The sequence below is a fragment of the Cannabis sativa genome, chromosome 8 (assembly GCF_029168945.1).
Source record: "Cannabis sativa cultivar Pink pepper isolate KNU-18-1 chromosome 8, ASM2916894v1, whole genome shotgun sequence".
Lineage (NCBI taxonomy): Eukaryota > Viridiplantae > Streptophyta > Magnoliopsida > Rosales > Cannabaceae > Cannabis > Cannabis sativa.
In genome coordinates this window covers 48,102,199-48,129,431 of record NC_083608.1, presented here as the reverse complement: position 1 = coordinate 48,129,431, position 27,233 = coordinate 48,102,199, and the positions used below count along the sequence as shown (strand labels likewise).

Sequence of the window (27,233 nt, the reverse complement as noted above, 5' to 3'; positions counted from 1 at the left end):
TGAAGCAATGAATAATATTGATGCAAAGAAATGGAATGATGCTATGGATGAAGAGATGGACTCCCTCGTCAGAAACAAAACCTGATACCTAGTTCCTAAACCTGAAGATGGTTTTGTAATATCAAGCAAATGGATCTATAGGATGAAGGATGGAGAGCTAGAAGGAGGAAAACTTAGATACAAGGCCAGGTTTGTGGCCAAAGGATTCACACAAAGAAAGGGGTTGATTTTAATGAAATATTCTCACCTGTTGTTAAGTATAAAACTATCAAAATCCTGCTTTCAATTGTAGTTTAGTTTGACATGAAACTTCAACAAATGGATGTCAAGACAATATTTTTGCATGGTGAGTTAGAGGAAGACATGTACATGGAACAACCAAGAGGCTATGAACAAGGATCTGCAACAAAGACAGTGTGCAAGCTCAAGAAAGCATTGTATGGTTTGAAACAAGCTCCAAAATAATGGAATAGAATATTTGACAACTTCATGGTGAAAAAAGGTTTTCAGAAGAGTCTACATGATATTTGTTTGTACTACAAAGGACCATATAGAGGAAAGTGAGTATCTGTTGCTGTATGTAGATGCCATGTTACTCATAAGCAAGAACAAGGCAAAGGTTGAAAATCTCAAGGAGATATTCAGTGCAAAATTTGACATGAAGGACCTGAGATGAGCAAAAAGGATATTAGGAATAAAACTAAAGAGGAAAAGAAGAAAATGAACTTTGGCAATCAATTAGAGAGGCTACATCAACAAGATCATTAAAAAATTTGTTATGAAAGGCTCTAAACCAACCAAGTAGCCTATGACAACATAGTATCAAGTCACAAGCAAACTGAGTTCTGAAACTATGAAAGAGAAGATACCCTATGCTATTGCAGTAGGATCAATCATATATTTGATGGTATGTTTAAGACCTGTTTTGGCTCATAGTATCAACCGCATTAATAGATATATGGCAAATCCAAGAAATGATTATTGGCAAGCAATGAAATGGTTAATGAGATATCTGCAGGTAGGAACAACAAATTAGGGACTGGTGTACAAACATCAAGATAGAGAAATCACTGTTGAAAGATTCAGTGATTCAGATTATGCAGGGGATAAGTATACTCGAAGATCAATATCTGCATATCAGTTTTTAGTATGTGGAAACTGTGTTAATTGAAAAATACAGTTATAACCCGTGGTTGCTCTTTCTACTACATGGAAGTTGAATTTATGGCAGCTATTGAGGCCATAAAATAAGAGAGTGTTTGGATTCAGGGATACTGAAAGAATTAAAAATATTTAAAGACAATGTAATCAATTAATTAGATAGCCAAAGTGCCATATACTTGTGCAAGAATCCCATATACCATGACAGATGCAAACACATAGATATCAAATACTTTTTCATAAGGGAAAAAGCATCTTAAGGGCAAGTCAAAGTAAAAAAAGGTGCATACAGATGACAATCCACCAAATATGGGAATCAAGGTTGTAACTCTAGGCAAGTTTGATCATTGCAAAGACTTGTTTAGAATTAGAATTGACTAATGCAACGTTAGATAACTCTGAACTCCCTAGTGGCATTTGAGCCTTGTTTTAGTTCTAGTAAGAACCGAGGTAAAATTTGTTGGATTAGCTCTCACTAGAACTAGTGCCACATATGTTCATCCAAACCTTATATTCAGTTGGTATTTAGTTAGACGTACAGTTAGATCTTTAGTTTATTAGCTGTATCATTTTGCACTTAAGTTTGTTACTAAGCTTCTCAAGCCATGTTGACTATATATATTTGTACTCTCTCCATATTTAGTAAGTTAGAGAGACCAAGATTGAGAAAGTAAAAAGCTAGAGAGAGAGGGAGTAGTAGATCAGAAGAGAAAGAAATAGGATTTGTTATAAAACTCTGAGTTTGTTCAAAGAGGTTTGGAACACTTTCTAAGGTATGGTCATTGATTTGTAACAGAGCTACTACCAAGTATCAAAATTAATAATGGATGAATTGAACCAATCCAAGGGAGTTCAGTAAAAGAGAAATAGGCTCTTCACAATTGTGAGGGAAATTATGCAATTTGAGGTATGTAATTCGTATCTAGCATTACTACTCTTTAATTGTTAAGTTGACACTTTTTTTTTTGTTATTTAAAACATACATGGATACAGGTATATATTACACAAATAATATTATATTCACTATTAACGACAATCTAGTAAGCTTTAATTGACAATTTGTAATTAATGTACATTATTAGATGTCTTGAACATAGTTTCTAATTAATTTATGGTGCCATTAATTCGACCACAATTATTGAAGCACAGCAAAACTGTGATTTATTGATAAGTCTTTGGATCGATAGAGCATACATAATGTAGTAATAAGTTACTATGTTCCCTTCTTTTAATATAATATTTGTTTTCAAAATACGAAACACAATAACATAACATATGCACTTATTACTTTGAAATGGAATACTATGATATTTTAAATGAGACACACTCACATAATAATTAATAAATTAAGGACACTCTTCACTGTTTGCTAATCATAATTTCATGTAAATATTAAGAAGAGAGAAAACTATATATAGTATCTACATATAATTATTTATGTACGTAAGTACCTATATATAGTAAACCTATAAGATATTATTATGTCACGTGGCAGACACATTGGTAGGTACTCGAAGAAAAAATACTTGAGCCGTATACCAAACCAAATACTGCAAAGAAAACAACAACTCCTTTGTTATACTACTTAATGCAAAGGAATAAAGATATCAATACATAGTACTATTAATCTATTTTTAGCATAAAAATTTTAACACAATGTGTACAACTCCCCCCCCCCCCCCCTTTAGAATCATTGTAAGAATAACAATGTGTACAACACTTGATTAGTCTTGAGATGTAAAGTGACTTAAGAACAAACGAAAATATAAGAATATAAATATGAATAAGAATAGAAATGAAATAAAATAAAATTTAAAATATATAAAAAATTATTAAATTTTTTCAAATCTAACTTGTATTGGAAAGTCTTTTTTTCTATTTCAAAATAAAATAGTCATTCCACAAAAATAGTTAAAGATCATTCTATTAGAATGATATTCTAATACTTTAATGCAACAAATTCAATTTCATTATTACCTCTAACCAAATACCACTTATTTTTTTTTTCTTTTCTTTAATAAGATTTAAATTAACTTAATATACATCGGTCTATACTGTGAACATTGTTAAAAAATTGAGATTTAAGTTAATATACATTGATCTGCTCCTATTGTGAACATTGGCAAAATAAAAACTCATAAGTTTTTCTACTTTATTCTAAAATACATTATCAAAACTTCACTTTCTCTATTTTTCTTTACACTTTTACATTACACTATACATCAACTTCTTTATTATTCTATACATCATATTTTTAAATATAATATTTTTATTATCTAAACATAAAAATTTAGCATAAAATTTGTTATGTGTACTAAATTTATTTCATTTTTTGGCACACTATTGAAGTATACTTTTTATTAAATGAATTATATTTTAACTTTTCACCACTTATTTTCACCTTTACTAGAGATAGCTCTTAATAATACAACATTGTTAAAAAAATTGCTTTCTTAGTCTATCAATGCAAAGAAATATACATAAATCATTATGTATAAATTAACATGTGAATGTAAAAAAAACGTCTAACATGTCTCTAATTGTCAATTGCCGTTATTCAAAGAAAAGAAAAATTGAATCATTTATCAATAAAGAGTATTATTAAGTAGTCGGTGAATTAAATTGTGTTAGTTAGTTACAATAAATTAAAATGGTCCCTTCTTTACTTGTGTTCTACCCTATATAGGAAAATTTAACTCATCCAATCCACTCACTAATCCTGTCACTTGAGATAGGCAATCCTGTCACTTGAGATAGGAAGCCTGAATTAAAATTAAAAATAAAATAAAATAAAATACCAGTTTTCTTACTTTTTTTTTTTGTTTTTTTGAAAAAGAACGTTCATTGATAATAAAATTAAACTTCTCGGTCATTACAAAATAAATTGAAATACAAATACACTAAACTACCAAGTTACCAAATTATTTGTGGGTAAAAACCCACTTGGCCAACATTGTGGTCACATTTCTTACTCTTCATTATGACTCTGGTTGACCCAAAAATGACATTATCTGAGACTTGAAAGTGGACCAATCAAACCATCTCAGTCAAAAAAACTTTTTGTTCTAATTTTACCATTACTAATCTTTTAAGCATAAACTTTTATTTCTTGCCTTTGAAAGACCATGTTATGTAAAAAAGAACATTAAGCAAACTATACATCTCCAAGTACAACCCTTTCACACTAATTAAATTTGAACCAACTCCCAATACTTAGTTTCTACAAAAACTTTGGTTGGTTTCTAAAGTTGCTTTGCAAATTACATTTTCTAATATTATTACTCATATTTTTCACAAGCTTTATATATATTTTAATGAATGGAGAGAGAAGAATAAGAGCCACAAGTATCTATATAAAGACAAATACTTTACACAGTAGATGGAATTGTGGTTTAATAACTTTATTAAAAATCCATTATAAAGTCTCCTCACATACCAAAACAAAGAGAGGTTTATTAATTGTATTTGTATTGATTTGTATGTGCCAGTGCCACTGTCCCACTTAATAGTTTCTTTCTTTGTATTGATATAATAATAGTAAAAGACAATATTTTTTTCTAGTCTCCAAAGCTGAATGTGAGGTATTTGATTCTATACACAGTGCATTCATTTTCATTGGAGGAAACTAAAAAGGAAGAATTTAGCCAAAAAATGGGAGCTGGTTTCTTAGTACTGCAGAATCATCTGCTTCTCTTTTTCATTACTTTATTTTGCATATTTGCAAGTTTTGAATTGGCAGCCTCAGCTAAACTTCACAACCAAGAAGGTACTTTGACTACTTTCCCTTAAACTTCATTCAATTCCCATTTAGTTTCTGAGTAAAATGATAAGAAAATGGTTCATGGGTAATGTTCAATTTGTGCTTATTTAAGCTAAAGCTTTGAGCTTTTCAATCAGAGAATGCTTTTTTGGGTATTTCAAAATTGCCCATTTGGTTTTTTCTCCAAAAGATTGTGTTTTCCTTCATTTAAATCATTATTGGTTCTGGGTTTTATTAAATGAACAGTGATGGTTCTGAAAGAAATAGGAAGAAAGCTGGGGGAGAAAGATTGGAACTTTGAGAAAGATCCATGTAGTGAAGAAGGAAGCTGGAATCAATTAGTTGGTGGGAAAGGTTCAGGGAGATCAGTGATCTGCAATTGCACTTTCAATAACAATTCTACTTGCCACATCGTAAGCATGTACTAATACTTTAACTCTAAATCTCTTTCACTTCTCTTCTCACAGATCATACTATTTTGTTCAATATTTTATTTGGAGTGAATTTGTATTGGTTCTTGGTCAACCCAAGCTTTTTTTAATCTTATATTTCTGCAACTTTTTACCATGGATTTGTGCAAATGGGCATGTCCGTGAACAGAGAAGAGGCAAAATGAGTTGTCTTTTGAGACTTTTTTTCTGAGAATTTAGTAAAAGCACGTGGGGTTATACTGTTGAGAATTTGAGATGTTCATTTGTTTAAGATAAAATTATATATATATATATCTATTAAATTAGTATCATAATTATAAATAATATCTTAATGAGTAGATGTGAGTGAGTGTGATTTCACTTCTTTCATTTCTAGTACGACATCAATTTAGTTGTAGTTATTGGCTCCTCATGTTATTAACTGTTTTTTTTATCCTTTTGAAAAGCTTTGGGTGCTCTTGGTGGTGGGCCCACCCAAATAAAAGTCTACCCTCTTGGCTCTTAGTTTACTCCAATGGAATGGAAAGTTGACCCAGTTCATAAGAAATTGACTGGTGTTATTCTAGTCACTGCAAGTCAACTGTCTCACAGTCTAATTTTTCATGTTAGAATGAAAACATATCTATCAAATATGAAAATGGTCACTAATGCACAATGATCTGCTTCACTTAAATTGACTGGTGTTATTATAGATAGTTGTGTTAGTAGTATTTTCTGTTGATTTGGACTAATTAAGAACAAAGTATGATTAAATAAGCTATAAATGAGCAACTTCAGGCCAAAAAATATGCATTTTATGTAGATATAAATAATCTTATAAAGGTCTTTTAATTGAAAATGACATTGCAGAGCTTTGAAGGGAATGAATTTATCAGCTCCGGTTCCAGCAGAGTTCGCCAAGTTTCCTCATCTTAAATCATTGTGAGTGAAACCAGTGATCCAATTCCTATCTGATATGAACTGATTTAAACTTATTCCATTTTATGCTACTTTATCTGTTAATCAATTCACAGTCCTCACCAGTTTTGCTAATTGCTTGCTTCCTCTCCTCTTACAGGGATTTGAGCCGAAACTTCCTCAATGGATCTGTTCCTCGAGCATGGTCTTCCATGCGCTTGACTGACCTGTAAACAACCACACTTTATCTCTTTTTCAATGTTTTATCTTATTATAAGGAAGTTAACTAATTTCTTGTTTTGTTGAATTTGTATGCAGTTCTTTTATGGGGAACAGATTGTCTGGTCCATTTCCAAAAGTTCTAACCAATATTACCACTCTCTTGAACCTGTATGTTGAGTCCTTATGTCAAAATTTTATGTTGTTGTTAATAGTGTATTTTATTATAAAGAGTTGGTTGGTTTCATTTCGATTTTAATATTATCTGAGATACACACTCCTTTCCAACTGTGTATCACTGATCATAAAACTTATCCAACCTTTTCATCCCAATAGAAATTTACAAATGAGAATAATTTTTTGTAGAAAGGAAAATCCAAGCCTTTTATTGGAACTATGTGATTTTTCAAAGAAGCTTTCTACAACTAACTTGTTCTTTGTTTTGTGATACTGTCCAACTAAACTGATGTACATATACATATACATATATATTCCTGTAGAAATTATTGCTGAAAAGAAAAACTAATAGATGATACATGTGAAACTACAGGAGCATTGAGGGAAACCTATTTTCAGGATCTATTCCTCCAGAAATCGGAAAATTGGTCCATCTGCAGAAACTGTAATTTATTATATGCCTCAAATCGTTTTCTTTTTCGTTCATTACTATTTTCCAACTGTTGTTTTTAACCAAAAATTGTCATTGCCTTTCTTCAGTGTTATATCTTCAAATGGTTTCACTGGAGTGTTGCCAGTAGAATTGGCCAAGTTGATCAACCTAACTGATTTGTAAGTTTGTCTACTTTATGGCCACAAATATATGTTTTTGTTTTGTTAGAATTTGATAATTTAGTTTTGTAAATAATGATGTTCAAGGATCCATGTTGAACTATTTTTTGTGTAAATTTTAGGAGGATTTGTGACAATAATTTCTCAGGCCGGATACCTGATTTTATTGGAAAGTTGACAAAGATTGAAAAACTGTAAGTTTCTGATTGTTTATTTTCATTTCAATTTACAGTGAAGTTTTTTTTTTTTGCTGATCCAAAAGTTTTTACTGTATGTTGCAGACATATACAGGGTTCCTCCTTTGAGGGGCCTATTCCTTCTAGCATATCCGCCTTGACAAAACTAACCGATCTGTATGCAACTCTCACTATTTACTGTTCTCTTCTTTCAAGTTATATGAGCATATGGATATATATGACTTAGCTTTTTCTCTAATGTTAGGAGGATAAGTGACTTGAAACGAAAAGGGTCGCCTTTTCCACCGTTGATTAAGATGGAATCAATGAAAACACTGTGAGTTGGACTCTCCTTACCAAAGCTTTTTGTAATGTTTTAGTTCTCTCAATTTAGCCTTATTGTATCTGATAGAATGAAAACGTTGATTTTGTGACACAGGACACTGAGGAATTGCTTAATTCATGATAAGATCCCTGACTATATTGGACAAATGACAAACTTGAAAAGCCTGTAAGTACTCAAAGAAGTATATAGGACAGTGTGGTATTACCTATAGAAACTGATTTGGGCTATTACACTTTGAATCTGTATCCCATTCCATTTCATGTTCCATTGTTTCTGGATATTGATTCGTGCTTTGTCATATCGTTATAGTGATCTCAGCTATAATGAGTTTACTGGGGAAATCCCTGCCTCTTTTGCCCAACTGACAAAAATAGATTACATGTAAGCCAGAAGAATGATCTAAACTTTCATATCACCCCATTCTTATTAATGTGACCCGACATAATATTTATTTTCTTTTGTTTAGATATTTGACAGGGAACAAGCTTACTGGAAGTTTACCAAACTGGGTGCTTTCTAAGAATGACAATGTGTATGATTTCTTCTTCGGTTCATTTTTCAATTCATATATCGCCTTATGTTCTAGGATTTCTGGCTCCAGTTACATAACTTTAGTAGTTTCTAGGATGAAATTCTCATAACTTACAACATGATTTTTTTTTTCATGTTTAAAATACTAATTCAGCATCACTCTACTGATTTTCTAATTTAGTTATCTATTTATTTTACTTCTTTTTTCATTCTTTTGCAGGGATATGTCTTCCAACAATTTCACCTGGCATAACTCAAGTCCTAATGAATGTCCCCGAGGAAGTGTGTAAGTAACGAATAGCGATATCTATTATCTACTTAATTTCATTCTGTCTATTGTTACTAATACATTCTGTGTTTATTCAGAAACCTTGTAGAAGGCTACTCCTCATCAGCTAATAAACTGTAAGGACTTTTTTCTACATAGTTTAATGTCCTTCTCAATCTGTATTTATCATTACTTTTGTTTTAGTAAGTCTTATCAAAAGTCTGTTTACCTCCAAGTCATAAGAAGTGTGTGTTCTGCAGAAAAATCCATTCATGCCTCAAGCAGAATTTTCCATGTTCTTCGGGGAAACATGGTAAGTGCATAACTTTGTGTCGGTACTGCCAATCATGGTTGTGGGATTTGGACATTATAGCATGATAAATTTAGCCTTGTCATTTGAAGATTTACTTTTGTTTCAAAGTTGCATTTTGGTATAGCATTTCATGGAAATAAAGAATTGGTAAATGAATGAAAAGTACTCTTGTCTAATACATTAAGCTTTATAATGGGATGTTTAAAACCTTGCAAATCTTGGGCCATTGATGTTATTTTTTTTGGATTGAAACAGATCGTTTTTCTTTGCACATTAATTGTGGCGGAAATGAAGTAACTATCAATGGAACGACTTATGAAGCTGATAGGGAACAAAGAGGTGCTGCAATGTATTACTCAGGCCAGGACTGGGCGTTGAGCAGCACAGGGAACTTCGTCGACAATGACATGGATGACGATACCTATATTTTGACCAACACTACTGCTCTCAACGTCTCAAGGCCCATTTCTGAGTTATACACAACAGCACGCGTCTCTCCTCTCTCTGCCACTTACTATGGACTCTGTCTTATTAATGGAAACTACACTGTAAAGCTTCACTTTGCTGAGATCATATTCACTAATGACAAGTCATTCATCAGTCTTGGAAAGCGTATTTTCGATGTCTATATCCAGGTAACTAAAATCCCACAAATACAATATGGTAGAGACTAGAGAGTTCACTGTTTGTAATTGTGAGTAGTAAGTTATTCACTTAACTCTTTTGCATATAGGAAAAGTTAGTCCTGAAAGATTTCAATATAGAAAAGGAAGCTGGTGATGTTGGTAAACCCATTGTGAAGAATTTTACAGTATTTGTCACAAGTAATACACTAAAGATTCGGTTTTACTGGGCTGGAAAAGGAACAACTGGAATCCCAGAGAGAGGGTTTTATGGTCCTCTAATTTCAGCCATTTCAGTAGATCCTAGTAAGTGCTGTTTTGGAGAAAAGACTTGTGGCACTGTCAAACTTACATATGCTTATGTATATGTATATGATCTTTAACATTATTATTCATTCTTTTGCAGACTTCAAACCCCCTTCACCCCCTTCAGCTATAAGTAAAAAGATTAATGTCCTGTTAATTGTGGGGATATTGGTTAGCTCTTTATTTCTTTGCTTGCTAATCACAGTCATTCTGAGGAGGAAGGGTTGGCTTGGAGGAAAAGATTCCACAGACAAAGGTATGAACTTCAAACTCTATAATTACTCAGCTCATGATTTCAAAAGAAGTTTCTTCTAGTCCAACTGTTACTAACACCAAGTGATGTGGAGAATTTGTCCATGTTGTATAAATAACATGATCACAAATCAATCTTTAAATTTTATCTAAGAAAAAACATACAAGACTGAAATGCTTTCTCCTTCCTTGGTATTGTTAGAGACGAATTTTATCCTTTTCGAATCTCAATTATTTCTCTTCCACATTTGTAACAGAATTCAGAAATATGGATCTGCAAACTGGGATATTTACTTTGAGACAGATAAAGACTGCAACAACAAACTTTGATCCTGCAAATAAACTTGGGGAGGGTGGTTTTGGTGCAGTGTACAAGGTAATTATAAGTTACTGCTTCTGCAAATGAATGTTGGTTAGATTATTTGGAAGTGTAGGAGTAAATGCTATGGAAGATTTTGTATCTTGCTGCAGAAACTACTGATTAAACTATATTGAATTCATTGGAAGGTTTTGAGAAAGTAAATCCATATGATCATCCATCAGTATCTCTTGGATGTACATCAACATCTTTGTACCAAATGTCTTAATTCTTACTGGGTTTTGTGTGTGAAACTTTGTGCTTTGTAGATGTCGTAATTCACCGCTTATTATGTAACTCGCATGTAATTTTTTTTGGCGAAACTTACCGTCAATGTGAACTCTATTTTTTCAATGCAGGGTGAATTATCAGATGGCACCATAATTGCAGTAAAGCAGCTCTCATCAAAATCAAAGCAAGGAAATCGCGAATTTGTGAATGAGATAGGGATGATTTCCGCCCTGCAACATCAAAATCTTGTGAAGCTACACGGCTGCTGTGTTGAAGGAAACCAGCTGATGCTGATTTATGAGTATATGGAAAACAATTGTCTATCCCGAGCACTTTTCGGTAAGTTCTTTAGCTGTATTGCTGTTTAAATAGAAACAATTTATAGTAGAAAGTTTAATGATGAACTTTTTCTAATCATATGCAGGGAAGGACCCATCTCATAGATTGAAATTAGACTGGTCTACCAGGAAGAAAATTTGCATGGGTATTGCTAGAGGTTTGGTATATCTCCATGAAGAATCTACAATAAAAATTGTGCATAGGGACATCAAGACAAGCAATGTGTTACTCGACAAGGATTTCAATGCTAAAATTTCTGATTTCGGCTTGGCAAAGCTCAATGAAGATGACAACACCCACATCAGCACTCGGATTGCTGGGACTATGTATGTTTTTCTCTACATAAAAAGAACCAACTGTGCAAAATTAGTTTATATTTAATCATACTAAAACCTCTTTTTCGACTGTTGATCCTGCAGCGGTTATATGGCTCCAGAGTATGCAATGCGTGGCTACTTGACCGACAAAGCTGATGTTTATAGCTTTGGAGTTGTGGCATTGGAGATAGTCAGTGGAAAGAGCAACTCGAACTATCGACCAGATGATTTCGTTTACCTTCTTGACTGGGTAATAATCAGCAAATTGTTTCACAAATTCAAATAAGTATTGTTGATGAAGTATGCTCATCATGACATTGACATAACCAATGTTTTCTTTTTTCATGTTAGGCCTATGTGTTGCAAGAGAGAGGGAATCTATTGGAAATGGTTGATCCATCTTTGGGATCAGAATTCTCATCAGAGGAAGCAATTCTAATGCTTAATGTTGCTCTCTTGTGCACCAATGCCTCCCCAACTCTTCGACCAACAATGTCACAAGTGGTAAGCATTCTTGAAGGCCGAACAGCGGTGCAAGAGCTACTGTCTGATCCCGGGTTTTCTTCCACTAACTCCAAGCAAAGAAGCTCTGGGAATCATTTCTGGCAGAACCCAAGCCCTTCCCTAAGCATGTCAACTTATGGCCCTTGTAGTGATAGTTCTAGCTCTTTGTACATTGAAACTGAAGACAATAGCCAGCTATTAAGAATTGAAACTGGAGAAAACAGCCAGCTATTAAGTGTTAGTTCTGAAAAGTGTAGCTAGCCTATTCACACATTTATATATAAATATATATATGTAAGGGAAAAGTAATCATTTGTACATGATCTATATGTAGACTTTAGTTCATATTATATAGAGATATAATATAATGAGGCTTTATACAAATCAATCCTTTTTTTTTTTTTATAACGTTATAGTTTTATTCAGGAACTTAATATAAAAGAAATTTAGGAGAATATTACTGCTTTAGATTGTGATCTTTTTTTTTTTTGATATAGTCCTATTTTCTTTTTTCTCTTTTCAATTTAGTTGTACAACCATAAACAACAAATCCAAGAATGACAAAGCAAGCTAAGCAAAATCGTTAGAAAAAAATGAGGTTATCAATCACCTCTTCCCACCTTTATATAATATTTACCAATAATCCCCACAAGAACAAGTTCCATTCTTGAAATGATGGAATCTCCTTACATCCCTTAAAATGATTTCCCTGTTAACTATCTTAGAGATGACCTTACTTGCAGCATGGCAGTCATTACAAACTCTAAGGTTCTTGGTAACTCTAATGGTAGTTCCAGGAGGAGTATTCAGAATCCCGAAAGCTATCGCTAGTTTCTCACTGTGCCCACAAAGCAAAGTTTCTTTTGCTTCTTCTTCAACATCATGAAGCACACAAGAAGTATCAGGCACATATCCTTCCTTTTTCATCCTAACAGAAAGGGTCTCAAGAAATTCATGGAGTTGCTCACTTTGTGGATGGGATCCATCTCCAGCCAAAAACTTATGCACTTTGTCACCGAATTCGATCCAGCTACAGCCAGGTTCTTTTTTCACCCCCATTTCCTTCATCATTCTCCGAATATTCATTGCCTTGTCCCAAAGCCCAGCAGATGCGTAGATGTTAGAGAGAAGAACATAGTGACTAGCTACATTGGGCTCCAACTGCAAGAGATTCTCAGCTGCAATCTCCCCAATCTCTACATTCTGATGAATTCGACAAGCACCAAGAAGGCTACTCCAAGCACCTGCTTTGTCAAAGTTAGAAGGCATTGTGTTGATGAGTTGAAATGCCTCCTCCACCTTACCAGCTCGGCCAAGCAAATCTACAACACACGCATAATGATCTGGTATAGGCTCGACCCCATAGTCCTCTTTCATTCTATGGAACAATTTCAATCCTTCAGAAACCATCCCAGAGTGACTACATGCTGCAAAAACTGCTATAAATGTAACTTCACTAGGCCTCACTTCTTTATTATTGACTCTTTCAACCATCATGTTGTCAAATAGTTCCAAGGCTTCTTTAGCTCTCCCATGCATTCCGTAGGCCATAATGAGTACATTCCATGTGATCACATTTCGAATGGGCATTTCATTAAATACAGCACTAGCTACATTCAAGGAACCACATTTTGCATACATATCAACTAGTGCACTACCAACTGCCACATCAGATGCCAACAAATGTCTAATAGCATAAGCATGAATTTCTTTACCCTTAGCAAGTGCTGACAATGCAGCACAACCAGGAAGGATTGTCATGAGCGTTACTGAATTCGGTTTGAGACGAATGCCTTTCTCATCTTTCAGTTCACCAGAGCCTAGTTGCATCTCATGTAGCAAATTAAGTGCTTCATCATGATATCCACAAATAACATAACCAGTAATCATAGTGTTCCAAGATACTATATCTCTTTCTTTCATGCTTTCAAATATTTTCTTAGATATTTCTATCTTCCCCATCCTGGAGTACATGTCCATTAACGCGTTTTGCACATAACGGTCACTTGCAAAACCCATTTTTACTACATAGCCATGGATACTTTCTTTATCAGAGAAATCTTCACAGCGAACACAAGCAGGAACAATACTTGACATAGTGGTAGCATTGGGAGAAATCCCAGAAACAGCATACATTTCAAGAAACAAGCTCAATGCCTCCTCATCATGCTCATTTTGTGCATAACCAGTAATCATAGCATTCCAGAGAGCAATCCTTCGCTCCAAGATAGAATCGAAAACTCGTCGACCACTCTCTACTAATCTACAATTGCAGTACATGTCAACTAAAGCACTTCCCACATAAGAATTTCTTACCAAATTATCATTGCGCATTGCATAAGCATGAATTTCCTTCCCCAAGTCTAGCATCTCAAGATGAGAGCAGGCAGGAAGAACACTTGCAATGGTGACACCATCTAGTTTAAATCCTGCAAGAACCATCTTGTGCAAGAACACTAAGGCTTCTACAAACCGGTCATTTTGTGATAATGAACTTATCATGGTGTTCCACGAAACCAAATCACGGTCCTCAAATAACTGAAATAAAGCTATGGAATCATCAACTCGTCTAAGCTTAGCATACATAGCAATCAAAGCATTGATTGTAAAAGTCTTCCTATCTCCATTCCTAAGACTATATCCATGAACTTGCTTACCAAGCCACAAACCACGATGCTTGTCCAAATTCGAACAAGCATGTGCCACGCTCACCAGAGTAAAAGAGCTAGGCACCACGTTTTCTTCCCTTAGCATAGACCGAAACGCCTCCAAAGCAAGTTCCCACTCTTGAAAACGACAGAAAGCCGCAATCATCGAGTTCCAAGAAACTTGGTCTCTTTCAGTGATTCTCTCAAACACCTTACATGCATCGTCAATATCACCGCATTTTCCGTACACGTTGACAAGGGTATTAGCCACGGCGACCGAAGACGATTGGTAGCCGAATTTCACTACGTGGGAATGAATCTGCTTCCCCAAATCCAAGTCGTGAAGAGCCGTAGCAGCCTTTAGAATTGCGGGGAAAGCGAAATTGTCCGGTGGAATACCGGTGCTTGTGATGTGAATGTAGGTCGAAATGGCTTCCCGGAAAAGATTGGAACGGACCTGAAATCGCAGTGATTCGATCCATGGTTGGGAAGAGGAAGAGGGTGAGTGAATTATGGGTTTAGTAGCGGTGGAGTGGTTTAGTATACGAGCTCGTTTTGGAGGTGTTTGCGTAGAACTAGAGATGGGTAGCCATGGGAGTGGATAGAGTACGTGAGTATAACTATGGCTATGGGTTGACATCACAATTCGGTTTGGATGTTGTTACTTACTATATTTATTTCTTTATTTACTTACTTTCTTATCCTTTATACATTAATTAATTGAGAAATGATATACCTATTTTGTTTTTTATTTGCTAAAAGCTATTAATCATATGGTATTATAATGCTAGTTAAGTATTGAGTTCATGTAACTTAAAAAATAATTTTTAAAAAATATCGTTAATTAATCGTGAGATGCAACTTATTTAGAAAGGCACGGTTGGTGCCTAATATTATTATACTCATTTAATAAACATTATAACAAATCGCTAACTAATTATAAGATATCACCTTATAGTGGTGCTGCTACGACACTTTGGTGTCCCACAACAATGCTCTAATAAATTTTATGAGTAAGTTTATAGTTGGGGTATTTCGATCGACCTCTTATCTATTTCAGCATCTATAAGAATCTTTTAATTTATTTTTTTCATGATCTTGTAGGTAATGGTTATTCACAACCGTCTGTAAAATTTTAGAATATTCTAAATAGTTTGTTTATAATACCAAAAATAAATTATTGTTTTTTTTTATACATGTGGTAAATAATTATTTGAATCTTAATTTCAACACTCTAAAATATTTAAAATTTTCCAAAAATTTATAAGTGGTCTTATATAATTACAATATACCTAATGATAAAATTTAATATTTGAATGCTAAAACAGATAAAAATCTACCATACCAAAAGAGGAGTGTTCAACAGAAATTTCCAATATTTATTATCTGTCTACTTACTTGTCCTCCTCAGATTGTGATCATTTTTAAATCCACAAGTTATTAGTAAGTTGGTGATAATTCCATTCACGTTGAGTTTTGATACATTTGCTTCTAGCTATGATAATCCATGGTCACAAGTTAATTAGAAAATTAGTACAGCTTATGTTCTGTAGGGCTGGTCATGTGGCTATGACAGACCTATCTTTTTAGAGGAAACTAATTATTCTTGTTGTTTCTATACAATGATTCTGAAATATGATTCTCAGGTATTGGGATTATAATTTAAAACAGATACAAAAAGTTTCACTATATTTATATACTGTTGAGAATTTGAGATATTCATTTGTTCTTTTGTAGGGAACAGATTGTCTGGTTCATTTCTAAAAGTTCTAACCAATATTACCACTCTCTTGAGTCCTTATGTTAAAATTTTATGTTGTTAATAGTTTATAAAGAGTTGTTGATTTACAATTTACAAATGATGTCAAAAAGAAAGAAAAAAGAAACATCCAATTCAATAGGAAGTGAGAACTTAAATTGAACAGGAAAAAGATATCTCACAGATTCTATTACTTGGTTTTGGTTACAACAAGGATGCACCCAATTAACAGTTAACACATGAAAATACACATTAGTTGAACAGTACAAAAATGAAAAATCTCTAAAAACATTATATTAGTATTGACCTAAAGGAAAATCTAAAACTTCACTATATTTGAAGAAGAAGAAGAAAAGGAACAAGAAAAGGGGCTGTACCTGTATGTAACCAGCCCAGTTAGACACTTTCGTTTGCTGAGTTAAAGAGGACGAGAATCAAACGACACTGCCTAACATGTCGTTTTAAAACTTTTACAAAGGAAGAAAAAGGTCAGGTTGAGTTCAAAGTTAAAAATACCTAAATTACAAGATTAAAACTATTTCTCTTATCTTCTTCTTCTCCTCATTCTCACAATCTTGAGTTGCAACAACACTGTCCCTTTTTCCCGCTACAAATCAGTTCTCGCGAAAACCCTAACTTCATTTTGTCTTTTCTTCATCTTCAGTGCCAGTGTACCGCATTCGTAACTCACGGTAGGTTATTTCTTCTCTCTCTTTATGTATTTATTTATTTTTATGAAGAATTGTTGTAATTTCAGTGAAAATTGGTCCAAATAATATATAAGAGAAGTTGAACTAATGACTTTTAGGTGTAGTTGTTAACTGAATACACAATTCGACCATTCAATTAAAAATCACAATTCTTTCAGGTGTAGATTATACACACACATGTATATACACATTGTATTGTTGTTGGTTTTAAGAAGTGAGATAACTATTGACATATCTGTATAGTTGAGACTTAAGACTTGAGTTATCTATGGAGCAAGTGCATCACAATTTGCCGCCATTTTGAATTTTTTTTTTTTGAGTTTGAACTGAAGAAGTATGGTGTAAAAGTTTAATACTTTCAGCTGTGTTTTCATTTTTTTTTTTCAGTGTTTGAAAATGTTATCCACTATGCACCCTCCTCGCTCTCTCTCTTGCTTCCCCTCCAGCCCAATCTCCCTCCTCCGCCACCACACCTCCTTCAACTTCAAAGCCCTCTCTTCCCTATCCACGCAGCCTCTCACCCCCACTGACACTCAAGCATCTCAGTCCTCCCAAATCCTCAACCTTCGCCACTCCCTCCTCTCCCGAAAGCTCACTGCTACTCAACTTGTCAACTCCTTCCTCACTCGCCTTCGTCTCACTGAGCCCTCTCTCAAGTCCTTTCTCCACGTATCTGACTCCCTCTTGCGCCAGGCACAAGAGCTTGATGACAAAATCAATAGGAATGAGGAGCTGGGTCCCTTGGCTGGGGTCCTCGTTGGTGTTAAGGACAATATTTGTACCTCTGACATGCCTTCCACTGGTGGCTCTCGCGTTCTGGATGGTTATAGGCCACCGTTTGATGCCACTGCGGTGAGGAAGATCAAGGAGCAAGGTGGAATCATTGTGGGCAAGACTAATTTGGATGAGTTCGGTATGGGTAGCACTACTGAAGCCTCTGCTTATCAGGTTTTTCATTTTTTTTATTTCTTTTAAATTATAACTATATTTTGAAGGAATGGATGCAATGTGAGTAGAAAGTGAAGGAAGTTACTTAAGATTTAGAGTGTAGAAAAATCATATCTTTGGATGTTGTAATGGTAATGGGAGATGGTGACACAATAGCTCATCTCTCCTTTTTCTCATGTTTTGCACTGGAGAGTTGAGTGGTGACTTGGGTTGATTTACTCAGGTGGTGCATCTGTTCATTCATTAGGTGACTGCAAACCCGTGGGATGTTTCTAGGGTTCCTGGAGGATCGTCTGGAGGCTCTGCGGCTGCTGTTTCTGCTAGACAGTGTATGGTCTCCCTGGGAAGTGATACTGGTGGAAGTGTAAGACAGCCAGCTTCATTCTGTGGTGTTGTTGGGTTGAAGCCCACGTATGGACGGGTTTCAAGGTTTGGACTAATGGCATATGCATCCTCACTTGATGTCATTGGCTGCTTTGGTTCATCTGTTGCAGATGCTGGTATTCTTCTCCATGCAATTTCTGGTCATGATAGACTTGATGCTACTAGTAGCAAACAAGTAAGCAATTTCCCATATTTTCTAGACGTACTATTTTTTTGCCTTAAAAAATAATATCTAAATATTGTTCAATGGCTAATATAGCAAATTTGTCCAAACAAATTAATATCTGTTTCCAACTATTCGTGCAAATTCTGAGCAAAATAGCTTAATTTATTTTAAGATTCTGGTGTTTGTGGGTAAAATATGTCAATTTTTGTATTTGGACAAATGCCAAAATGCTTGGTTTAAGCATCTTGTTTACATTCCACAATCCCACTTTAGTCTAAAGACTAATGCAAGGGGGTAGTAAGATTTTATTGAACTTTCCTGCAGTACTTTGTAATGCTAGTACATTATTGTTATACATTGTGTTTTTAAATTTTGTCTATGATCTTTTCAGGAGGTTCCCGACTTCACTTCTCTTATTTCTTCAATTAATTTTTCGGAATCTAAGCCTTTGAAGGGGTTGAGAGTTGGCCTTATCCGTGAAACTATTGATGAAGGTGTTGATCATGGAGTAACTACTGTTATCCGTGGTGCTGCTTCACATCTTGAAGAATTAGGATGCTCTGTGTCAGAGGTTTACTTTCTATGTTATTAATTTTCCATTTCAACTTTTTGTGGGATTTTTAAACTTCTATATTCTTTACTATCTGAGCGATTTCTCTTTGAATGTTCAGTTGTAGCCTTGTAGGTTTAGTTGCTGTCTCTGTATCCCTTAATATCTATGAATGTTCACTTGCAGGTTTCTTTACCATCTTTCTCCCTTGGGTTGCCATCCTACTATATTCTTGCTTCCTCTGAATCATCTTCTAACCTATCACGTTATGATGGCGTGAGGTAATTTTTCATTCCTTTTTATTGATGAAAGGTGTGCGAAAAAATGGTAGTTTGTAGCACTTTTCCGACATGATTAAGGTGTAAATATTAGATTTGTTATTTTTAAAACTCGAGAACAATGTTTCCAATTAGTTGCGAAGTAAAAAGTAAAAAAGGGGGCTAAGGTGTAACAAAATCATTAGTGCAACATTGTTTTCGTCCTAAATTGCACAACAACTAACAAAGAACCAGAGAAACAAAGTGCATAAACTTCAATAAAAATAAAAGAACACGAGAATTTATACTGGTTCGGACCAGATTGTCCCGCATCCAGTTTTAGAGCTTCCCCACTATCAAAAATCAGTCACAGTACAGCAAGTATAATACAAAAAGAAATATACAGGATTACCCTCAACACAGCTCTGAGATTCACTCTTCAATTGCACCATAAACCCCTTGGATTTTAGATCATCTTATGCCATAGCAATTGAGGGAAGGGACATTCCAAAACTAAATTGGAATCAGTCTCCCATTTTTCTTGCAATAAACACACCACTCTGGAGACAACACCTGATAAAGGCCTCTACTTCTCATGAACATTCAGCTTCTCTAATGCTAATGGGCATCCAAACACTTTGACTTTAGTTGGTACACAACTTTTCGAAACTGAATGTTTTCTCTTGACTTTTACTTAAAAAAATGTATACAGGTATGGAAATCAAGCTGCTGCTGATGAATTAAACTCTCTATATGGGGATTCCCGAGCCAAGGGATTTGGTAATGAGGTAAAAAGTAGTTAATTGGCTAGTCTGAATCTTTTTTGCAATTTGTTTGTTTGGTTACGAGTGTTCTGTGAATGGAGATAATCTGTCAGTTATTTATCTAGACTTTGGTGGTGACTTGAGTAACTTGATAAATAATTTGCAGGTCAAAATGAGGATTTTAATGGGAACATATGCACTTTCTGCTGGTTATTATGATGCATATTACAAGCGTGCCCAGCAGGTAGCCTGATCATTATGCCAAGTTTTGCAATATTACATTAACTAATTTATTAACATGTGAAAGCATGATTTGGTAGGAGTCCCCTAAATTAGTACATGCATTCCAACACCATAGTACTGAAATAGATTTGTATCAACAGGCTTGTTACCACTCACCAGAAGATAAATTGTTCTTGATACATATGACCTACTTATACTCTCATTGCCTTGATTATAAATTTAGGGGTAGTTTTATTAGTGCTATGGCGGCAGTGTGTAATTTAATTGAACATGTTATTGATAAACATGAAAATTAGTACTAAATTTCAAAACTTATAGTCTTGCTTGTTTCTTTTTTGGTTATCATATTTTACTGGGTGACTCTTTACATATCCTTTGTTGGCTTAAGAGGAAGTTAATGCTTGTATTAGTGTTGCAGGTAAGAACCATTATACGGAAAAGCTTTAAGACTGCTCTTGATGAACACGACATTTTGATTTCACCTGCTTCCCCATCTGCTGCTTATAAGATTGGTATGCTGCTTACAAAGTTTTGCTTTTGGATTAATCTTAAAAGTTTTTCTATCTCTCAATCTTTCAAATGCTTGTTATTTCTACAGGTGAAAAGAAAAACGACCCGTTGGCAATGTATGCAGGCGATATAATGACAGTGAGCATCTGAGTCCTACTTATGCTCCAATTTGATATTTGTATTTGTTTTCGGCTTAAAAAGGAAGCAACTTGCCTCTAATTTGTTTGAATTTGAGGAAGAGATGAAGTGAGTACATGTGATACTAACATATCGTATATGGCAGGTCAATGTTAACTTAGCTGGTCTACCGGCATTGGTTTTGCCTTGTGGATTTGTGGAAGGAGGGTCAGCAGGCCTTCCTGTTGGTCTTCAAATGATTGGTGCTGCATTTGATGAGGTATTACACTTATGCTGTTTCTTTCTACACATTCCTTCTGGTAATTGGTGTCAAATATGACTTGGGATATTTTAATTTTACCTTTCACAGGGAAAATTGCTGAAAGTGGGTCATATTTTCGAGCAGACCCTTAAAAATAGCAGATTCGTTCCTCCGCTAATAGCAGATGAATGATGTTGCAAGCACCATTGATCTTTCCTTTGCTCAAGATAATTAGAAAGCACGGCTAATTTGTCATTGCATAGTCATGAGAAACTTTTCTAAATTAAAATTTGTATAATTGTTTCGTTTAATCTTTTCTAAAAATAAAATTCATTTTACTTGTGAATCAATAGTTATTTTCTCATTAATTTGATTCGATTTCTTTTTCTAACAGAATGTTAAAGTTTGATAGAAAATTGCGCATAATACTTTAAAACAATAGAAGAAATAAAAATTACACATTTATTACTATAAGGGTTCGTTTGGTACATAGGATTTGACTAGACTATATGGATAATATGACAAGATTAGATTGGATAGGAATTATGCTTATTAGTACACCTAATCCAGCTCCTTTTCCAAACGGGCCATAAGAACTAATTAGATTACCAAAGTTGATGCTGCATATACAAAAGCAAAACTAGGCAGATGTATATTTTTTGTGGGGATACTAAAGGCATTTGCTAAAACATGCCTTATCATCGAATGAGTATTTGACTATTTGTTTATTTGAATTCCAAGCAATTATAGTCCTTCATACATCCTTCCAATTTTAACGAGGGATGCAATTATCATGCTACAACTTATTATAATAAATATTAATTTTTTTATCTTCCACTAATAAAATATATATTAAGATTTTTCCCAAAACTATGAAGAAAATAATCAAATTTATATATTATATAAAAAATATTGAAAAATATATATTTTGACTTCGTCATCTACTTTAAGTGCATGAACTCTTAACTTATGTGTAAGATGAAGTTAGAGGACATAGAAATTAAATCTACAATCAAACTCAAAAAAAGTTAGGGGCTTTTTCATTTTTACACTTTAAAATAGTTTTTTTTTTTTTTTGTATTTTTACGAAATTCTAAATAAAAATTTATATTGCAACTAGCGCTGCAACTTAAATTGCAACAAAAAATCGTATAAAAACTCCTATTGCAATTAGAGCTGCAACCACTTTAGAAACTCAAACCGTAAATTTGAAAAAAAAAAAAAAAGTTAAAAAACTAGTATATGAGATAATTAGGCAGTCAAAATGCAAAAAGTCAATCTAATGCGACCACTATGGCTAAAAGAAAATATTACTTTAATGAGATTTTTACAGAAATATTAGATTTTGGGCAAAAATTTACAATCTTACACGAAATTTTTTATAAAAATACTATTTTTTTTATATAAAATAACCGTAAATTGACAAAACAGAACAATTAAAAACAACAGTGAAACAACTAAAAAACAACCGTAGAACAACTAGTGAAAACTTAACAATTAAAAAACAACTGTAGAACAACAGTAAAAACTTAACACAGTACACAGTATAAAAAATACATAGTATTTTTGAAAAAAATTTTACCCTACAGTAAAAAAGAAAAAAAGTTAAAAATTTGAGTATGTAGTGTAAAAATGCTACTTTAATTGCACGGTTATATTTATAAATTTATCATAAATAACTTTCTCTCTCTCAATAATAATAATGTTAAGACTAATTAAGATTTTTGTTCCTAAATTTTGACATGTATTAAATCATGTCTCGTAAACTATATTAAATTTTTTTTTACTAAAATTAGACAAAATTTTTTAAATTCAACCATTTTAATGATTTAGAGAAATTTTCAATGACAAAGTACAAGAACTATGATTTGATATATATAAAAGTTTGTAAAAATCATAGGCTAATAATAATAAATAAAAATAATTAAGAAACAGCGCAAGATAGCATAGCCGGAAGACCTTTTTTTTATGATAAAAAACACACGTCGCCTAAGTTGTTTCGTAACCGTGAAGAAGGGAAGCTGAGGTAAGCGCACGCCTCCTCACACCGGCGCACGTTAGCAACTTCATTCATTTGCCTTTTGTCTCCGATTATTTCCCTATCGCTTACGCTCTCTTCTCCGTCTCCGATCGCCAATTCCCTGGTGAGTCCTCTTACCTATTATATATATACATTTCTTTATTTATGGAAATATAATAAAAATAATAATTTGTGTATGCGTTGTTCTTTCATTATTGAATTTGGATCCTGTCGATTCTGATTTTGATATCACCAATATTTTTATTTGATTTGATCTTATTTATTTTATGTTTATCCAAGATGCGGTTGCTGTTTCAGTTTATTAGAATTTATTTAACGATCTGTTTTGATTAATTTTGGCTACTTTTTAATTTGTATTGTGTTTACTACATTTTGTGTGGTTCTTAGCCTTAATTTCATGTTCAACCATTGAAAGTTTTGATTTTTGTTGAGTTGAGCTAAGTTAATTTGCTTTCTTTTAACTTAACTTTTCAGGGTGTAACCCAGAAGAGAATTGTTTAGGGGGATACAGCTGAGGATAGTAAAACCATGGTCATTGGGAAAAGACAACCTACTTCTTTGGTCGATCTGTGTGTTTATACAGCTATAGATAATGTGAGGTACCTTGGAGATGTTGGTGAAACAGATTTGGATCTCCTTGATCGAATTCTACCTCATTGTACAGTTGATCAATTGGAGCATGTAGAGAAGAGTACAGAAGTAAGAATGGCTATGGTGTTTTAAAAAATATAAAAGCTATGATGTTTAAGTTAGGCTTTTGTAAAGAGTATGTTGACATGGGGTGTCTGACTATTCTTGCAGGGAAGAGATTTGAGTTCAGTAACTGATAAGTTGTGGAAGAAATTCTATGAAATAAAGTTTGGTGTTGAGAACACTAAGCTTGTTATGGAGAGGATGAGGCAGAAAAAAGTGGTATTTAAATGGATGCAATTGTATGAGGTGGGTCTCCTTCCTGGTATTTTATAAAATCATTTTTAGCACTCTTCCATGTAAAGTGTTCATTTTTGCCAATTTTGTAATTGATTGGGATTTTTCTGTTGTTTCATGCACATGTTTGCATATTTATACACTTACTCAATATAGCTTTAAGTGTGGGGATGTTATATGGAGTATCCACTTTGCTCTGAAGTACCTATTTAACTTGGTTGTATTTCCAGGCAAAAATGAAGGATGCAGCTGAGGCGCAAAATAAAGCCTGTGATCGAATTGCACAACTATATAAGAAAGAAAATGCCAGTATGTTATACATTCTCTATTGATCTATATCCATTCCAGGCACTTTTTTATATAAATAAAGGCCCAAATTTATGTCCCTTTGGATGAAATCCCTCTGACTTCCTCAGGCTCATGTACCTTCTGTTAAAGGTTACTTGGAGTCTATCACCAAAGTCTTATTTGTTAGCTTGGACCCATACCCTGCTAAAACCTCTAAAAAAAGATTAGTTGTTTCTTTGTCTCAACCTATTGGAGATCTATCATATTTCAACAATTTAGCTTAAACAAGAGGAGACTAATTTTGTAGCAAGATATATATCCAGCTCTAGTTTCCACTCAATTCTAATTTGATGCTTTATTTAACAATATTTAAGAGGAGAAAACAGTGCCTTTGGTTTAACTATAACATTTTGTGATTTTGAACTAATACTAATCCACTCTTGTATAATTAGCACTAACCAGACCCAAATAATAGAAAGGGGGAGTTGGAGGACATCTCAAACTGTTTCTCTTTACCACTTATTTCTCAGTGTTTGCTGACTGAATAATGAAACCCACTAGTCTGTGACTATAAGTTAACCTAGTGCTCATATTTTTGTACTATAGCTATCAAAATTTGATATGTTCTATTGATGGAGTCTGTGCTAGTTAGCCTGGGAAGAGCCAGAGGTATATGGATTGAATGGTTTGTGATGTGATTGATTTCTTATATTACCTACATAGGTGCTATGGGATTAATGAGGAATGTGTTATTTTTCTTCCAACAGCCACTCATATGTACTCTGATTGAGAATATTGTTCAAAATTTCTCTGGTTTACACTTCTATTCTTTTAATTTTGTAGGAAAACAAAGTCGGCAAGTTCAACTCTGTACAAAGGTTCCTCCTTCAAGCAAAAGAAGTTTTTTTGGAGGTAAATATGTTTTCTTACAGTTGTTTCTCATAGTTCTACTAGTTGTTTTCATAAGCCTTGGTTTACGAGAACCTTTTTCAAGCTGTTGGCCTAACATTTACATGAGGATTGAATAAATTTTGTATGTTATTAACATTAACATATGATATTTCTTTTATAGGTAGTGGACCTAGCTATAACGTTTCCAATGTGAAGAGCAACATTATGAAGAAAGCAAAATTAGATTTTCTCAAGTGGTATGCCTGTGTACTCTATTTTCTTAGATAAATTTTGTGCTGAGCTAAAACAGAGTTATTTGAGTCTGTTTCATTTCGCGAAATTGATTTCTCTCTTCTCTGGCTTGATCCAATATGTACTTCCCAATACTAAAAAGTTTACTTTTCTTTTTCTTGGCTTTCATTTCTAATGCTGTACTTCATTTTCATTATCGTATTTCCTGCGGGAACATTATTTCACCATCAAACTCATTAGATTTCCGTTGATTTTTGGGTTTTGACTGTTGACCTTTTTGAACAGTAATGAGGTGAAAAATCTTGCAGCTATGAAGAGAAATGCTGTACAGACAAATCATGGGTATGAAATGAATCCTCAGTTGCTATTGTTTTCTCAGTACATTCATCATTGTTTAATTTCTATGCTTCATTCCATTGTACAAACAGTGCCTCTCCCAGTAAGAAGCCAGGTGGATTTTCTGGGAAAAGTGTAGCTTCAACTTCCAGACCTATACCAAGAAGATTTTAGAAGCATATTTTCTAAATTTATGGCTTTATTATGAATAGAGCATTGTTTTATTCCACAAATTGTATTGTGCAATAAATTATGGAATAAAATATTGCTCTTCCTTCAAAGAAACTTTGGGCAAATTCACTGTAGTGACTGTTCTGTTATGTCTCATTGCCCTTCTTAGAAGTGGAAATTAATGTTATCCTTGCTTACTGGTCAAAATTCCAGTTGTAACATTTCAGTTTGTAATATAGAATAATTCAGTTTTTTAATCCGTTTCACATTCAAATCCAAACACTATCTGAAGTCTTATTATACTGTAAATAAAACTATTATTTATTAAATCATAATAATCAACCACAACTAAATCAGTGGTTCCTTCCTAATTTAAAACTAAAATAAAGTTGGGGTATCTTGTGAATCCACCCAATATTCTTTACTAAAATAAAATAAGATGTGAGTCTTAACTATACCAAAAAACAGAAAAATAGATCTATAGAATGGATTGGGAGTTTTACTTTGTAGTAATTTTTTTTAGAAAATTTGCAATCAAAAATACTATTATGTTTTATTATTTTATTAAGTTAATTTATATATAAAATATTATTTGCACCCGAAAATGCTTAATAACCCATGTTCTAACACAAGTCAACAAAGTCGAATCTTCATTCACAATACATAAATACTTTCCATAATAGCCATTAAGGTATGTGTGATATATCAGTAGTAAACACAGCTGGGACACAAACAATAAGTAGTGGCTTTACAAAACAGTGTTGACTGCTCCACATTCTCCAGTTGCAACTTTGAAGAGTATCAAGACACATTTTACATACACTCTCACTGCCAATTTTATAGAGAATGTGATTTTTACGGAGTAATAGATTTCATATTTAGTAATGCTACAACTGTAATTCAAAATTACAATATCTATGTCCGAAAGTCTCTTCTAAGTCTATTCACTGTTATCATTGTCGAACCCAACCAAGTCAACAAAGCAGAATCTACATTATTCACAATAGCAACATTTTACCAACACCAGACTTGACACAAAACTTATTTTATTTTGAATGATTGATGCGTATATGGGAGAGTATAATAATTGGGGTCCCAAATTGCATACTGAAAAACGACCCAAATAGTCAGCTTTCCATCTACTCAACACTACAGAGGCTCAGGATTTTATAGCGTCCAATTTTATAG

General features: G+C 33.7%; 4 protein-coding genes across 7 annotated transcripts in view; 3 read left to right on the top strand and 1 right to left on the bottom strand.

Moving 5' to 3' along the window:
* The first annotated feature begins 4,560 nt into the window (after window positions 1–4,560).
* On the top strand, window positions 4,561–15,135 carry LOC115699402 (probable LRR receptor-like serine/threonine-protein kinase At1g07650). The gene is made up of 24 exons (XM_061102159.1): window positions 4,561–4,927; window positions 5,168–5,342; window positions 6,202–6,273; window positions 6,410–6,478; window positions 6,568–6,639; window positions 7,019–7,090; window positions 7,186–7,257; window positions 7,380–7,451; window positions 7,539–7,610; window positions 7,699–7,770; window positions 7,873–7,944; window positions 8,089–8,160; window positions 8,246–8,311; window positions 8,531–8,596; window positions 8,677–8,715; window positions 8,839–8,891; window positions 9,147–9,526; window positions 9,625–9,820; window positions 9,921–10,076; window positions 10,330–10,448; window positions 10,790–11,000; window positions 11,086–11,326; window positions 11,420–11,567; window positions 11,669–15,135. The coding sequence occupies exons 1-24, from the start codon at window positions 4,813–4,815 to the stop codon at window positions 12,080–12,082; spliced, it is 3,096 nt and encodes a 1,031-aa protein (XP_060958142.1). The 5' UTR covers window positions 4,561–4,812; the 3' UTR covers window positions 12,083–15,135.
* On the bottom strand, window positions 12,202–15,109 carry LOC115699401 (pentatricopeptide repeat-containing protein At3g57430, chloroplastic). The gene has a single exon (XM_030626789.2). It carries the CDS (start codon window positions 15,107–15,109, stop codon window positions 12,455–12,457), a length of 2,655 nt encoding a protein of 884 aa, XP_030482649.2. The 3' UTR covers window positions 12,202–12,454.
* A 1,319-nt stretch (window positions 15,136–16,454) lies between the features above and the next one.
* The window catches only part of LOC115701146 (glutamyl-tRNA(Gln) amidotransferase subunit A, chloroplastic/mitochondrial), a 62,781-nt gene continuing 52,002 nt past the window's right edge, over window positions 16,455–27,233 (top strand). For 2 of the 3 annotated variants that reach the window (XM_061102160.1, XM_061102161.1), the window contains exons 1-11: window positions 16,559–16,920; window positions 17,326–17,886; window positions 18,134–18,445; window positions 18,828–19,007; window positions 19,173–19,267; window positions 19,956–20,031; window positions 20,174–20,251; window positions 20,669–20,762; window positions 20,849–20,898; window positions 21,044–21,157; window positions 21,248–21,341. In XM_061102160.1, the coding sequence (XP_060958143.1) occupies window positions 17,335–17,886; window positions 18,134–18,445; window positions 18,828–19,007; window positions 19,173–19,267; window positions 19,956–20,031; window positions 20,174–20,251; window positions 20,669–20,762; window positions 20,849–20,898; window positions 21,044–21,157; window positions 21,248–21,331 (1,635 nt within the window). In that variant the 5' untranslated portion in view covers window positions 16,559–16,920; window positions 17,326–17,334 and the 3' untranslated portion in view covers window positions 21,332–21,341. Of the gene's footprint in view, window positions 16,921–17,325; window positions 17,887–18,133; window positions 18,446–18,827; window positions 19,008–19,172; window positions 19,268–19,955; window positions 20,032–20,173; window positions 20,252–20,668; window positions 20,763–20,848; window positions 20,899–21,043; window positions 21,158–21,247; window positions 21,531–27,233 lie in introns of those variants that run through there. The other variant, XM_061102162.1, reaches the window with a different exon arrangement.
* Window positions 23,018–26,325, top strand: LOC115701135 (uncharacterized). 2 transcript variants are annotated; one of them, XM_030628840.2, is made up of 8 exons: window positions 23,018–23,283; window positions 23,655–23,879; window positions 23,982–24,119; window positions 24,338–24,416; window positions 25,239–25,307; window positions 25,468–25,543; window positions 25,824–25,880; window positions 25,967–26,325. In XM_030628840.2, the coding sequence occupies exons 2-8, from the start codon at window positions 23,709–23,711 to the stop codon at window positions 26,046–26,048; spliced, it is 672 nt and encodes a 223-aa protein (XP_030484700.2). In that variant the 5' UTR covers window positions 23,018–23,283; window positions 23,655–23,708; the 3' UTR covers window positions 26,049–26,325. The 2 variants fall into 2 exon arrangements, with proteins under 2 accessions (XP_030484700.2, XP_060958147.1); XM_061102164.1 differs by having other exon boundaries at window positions 25,824–26,325.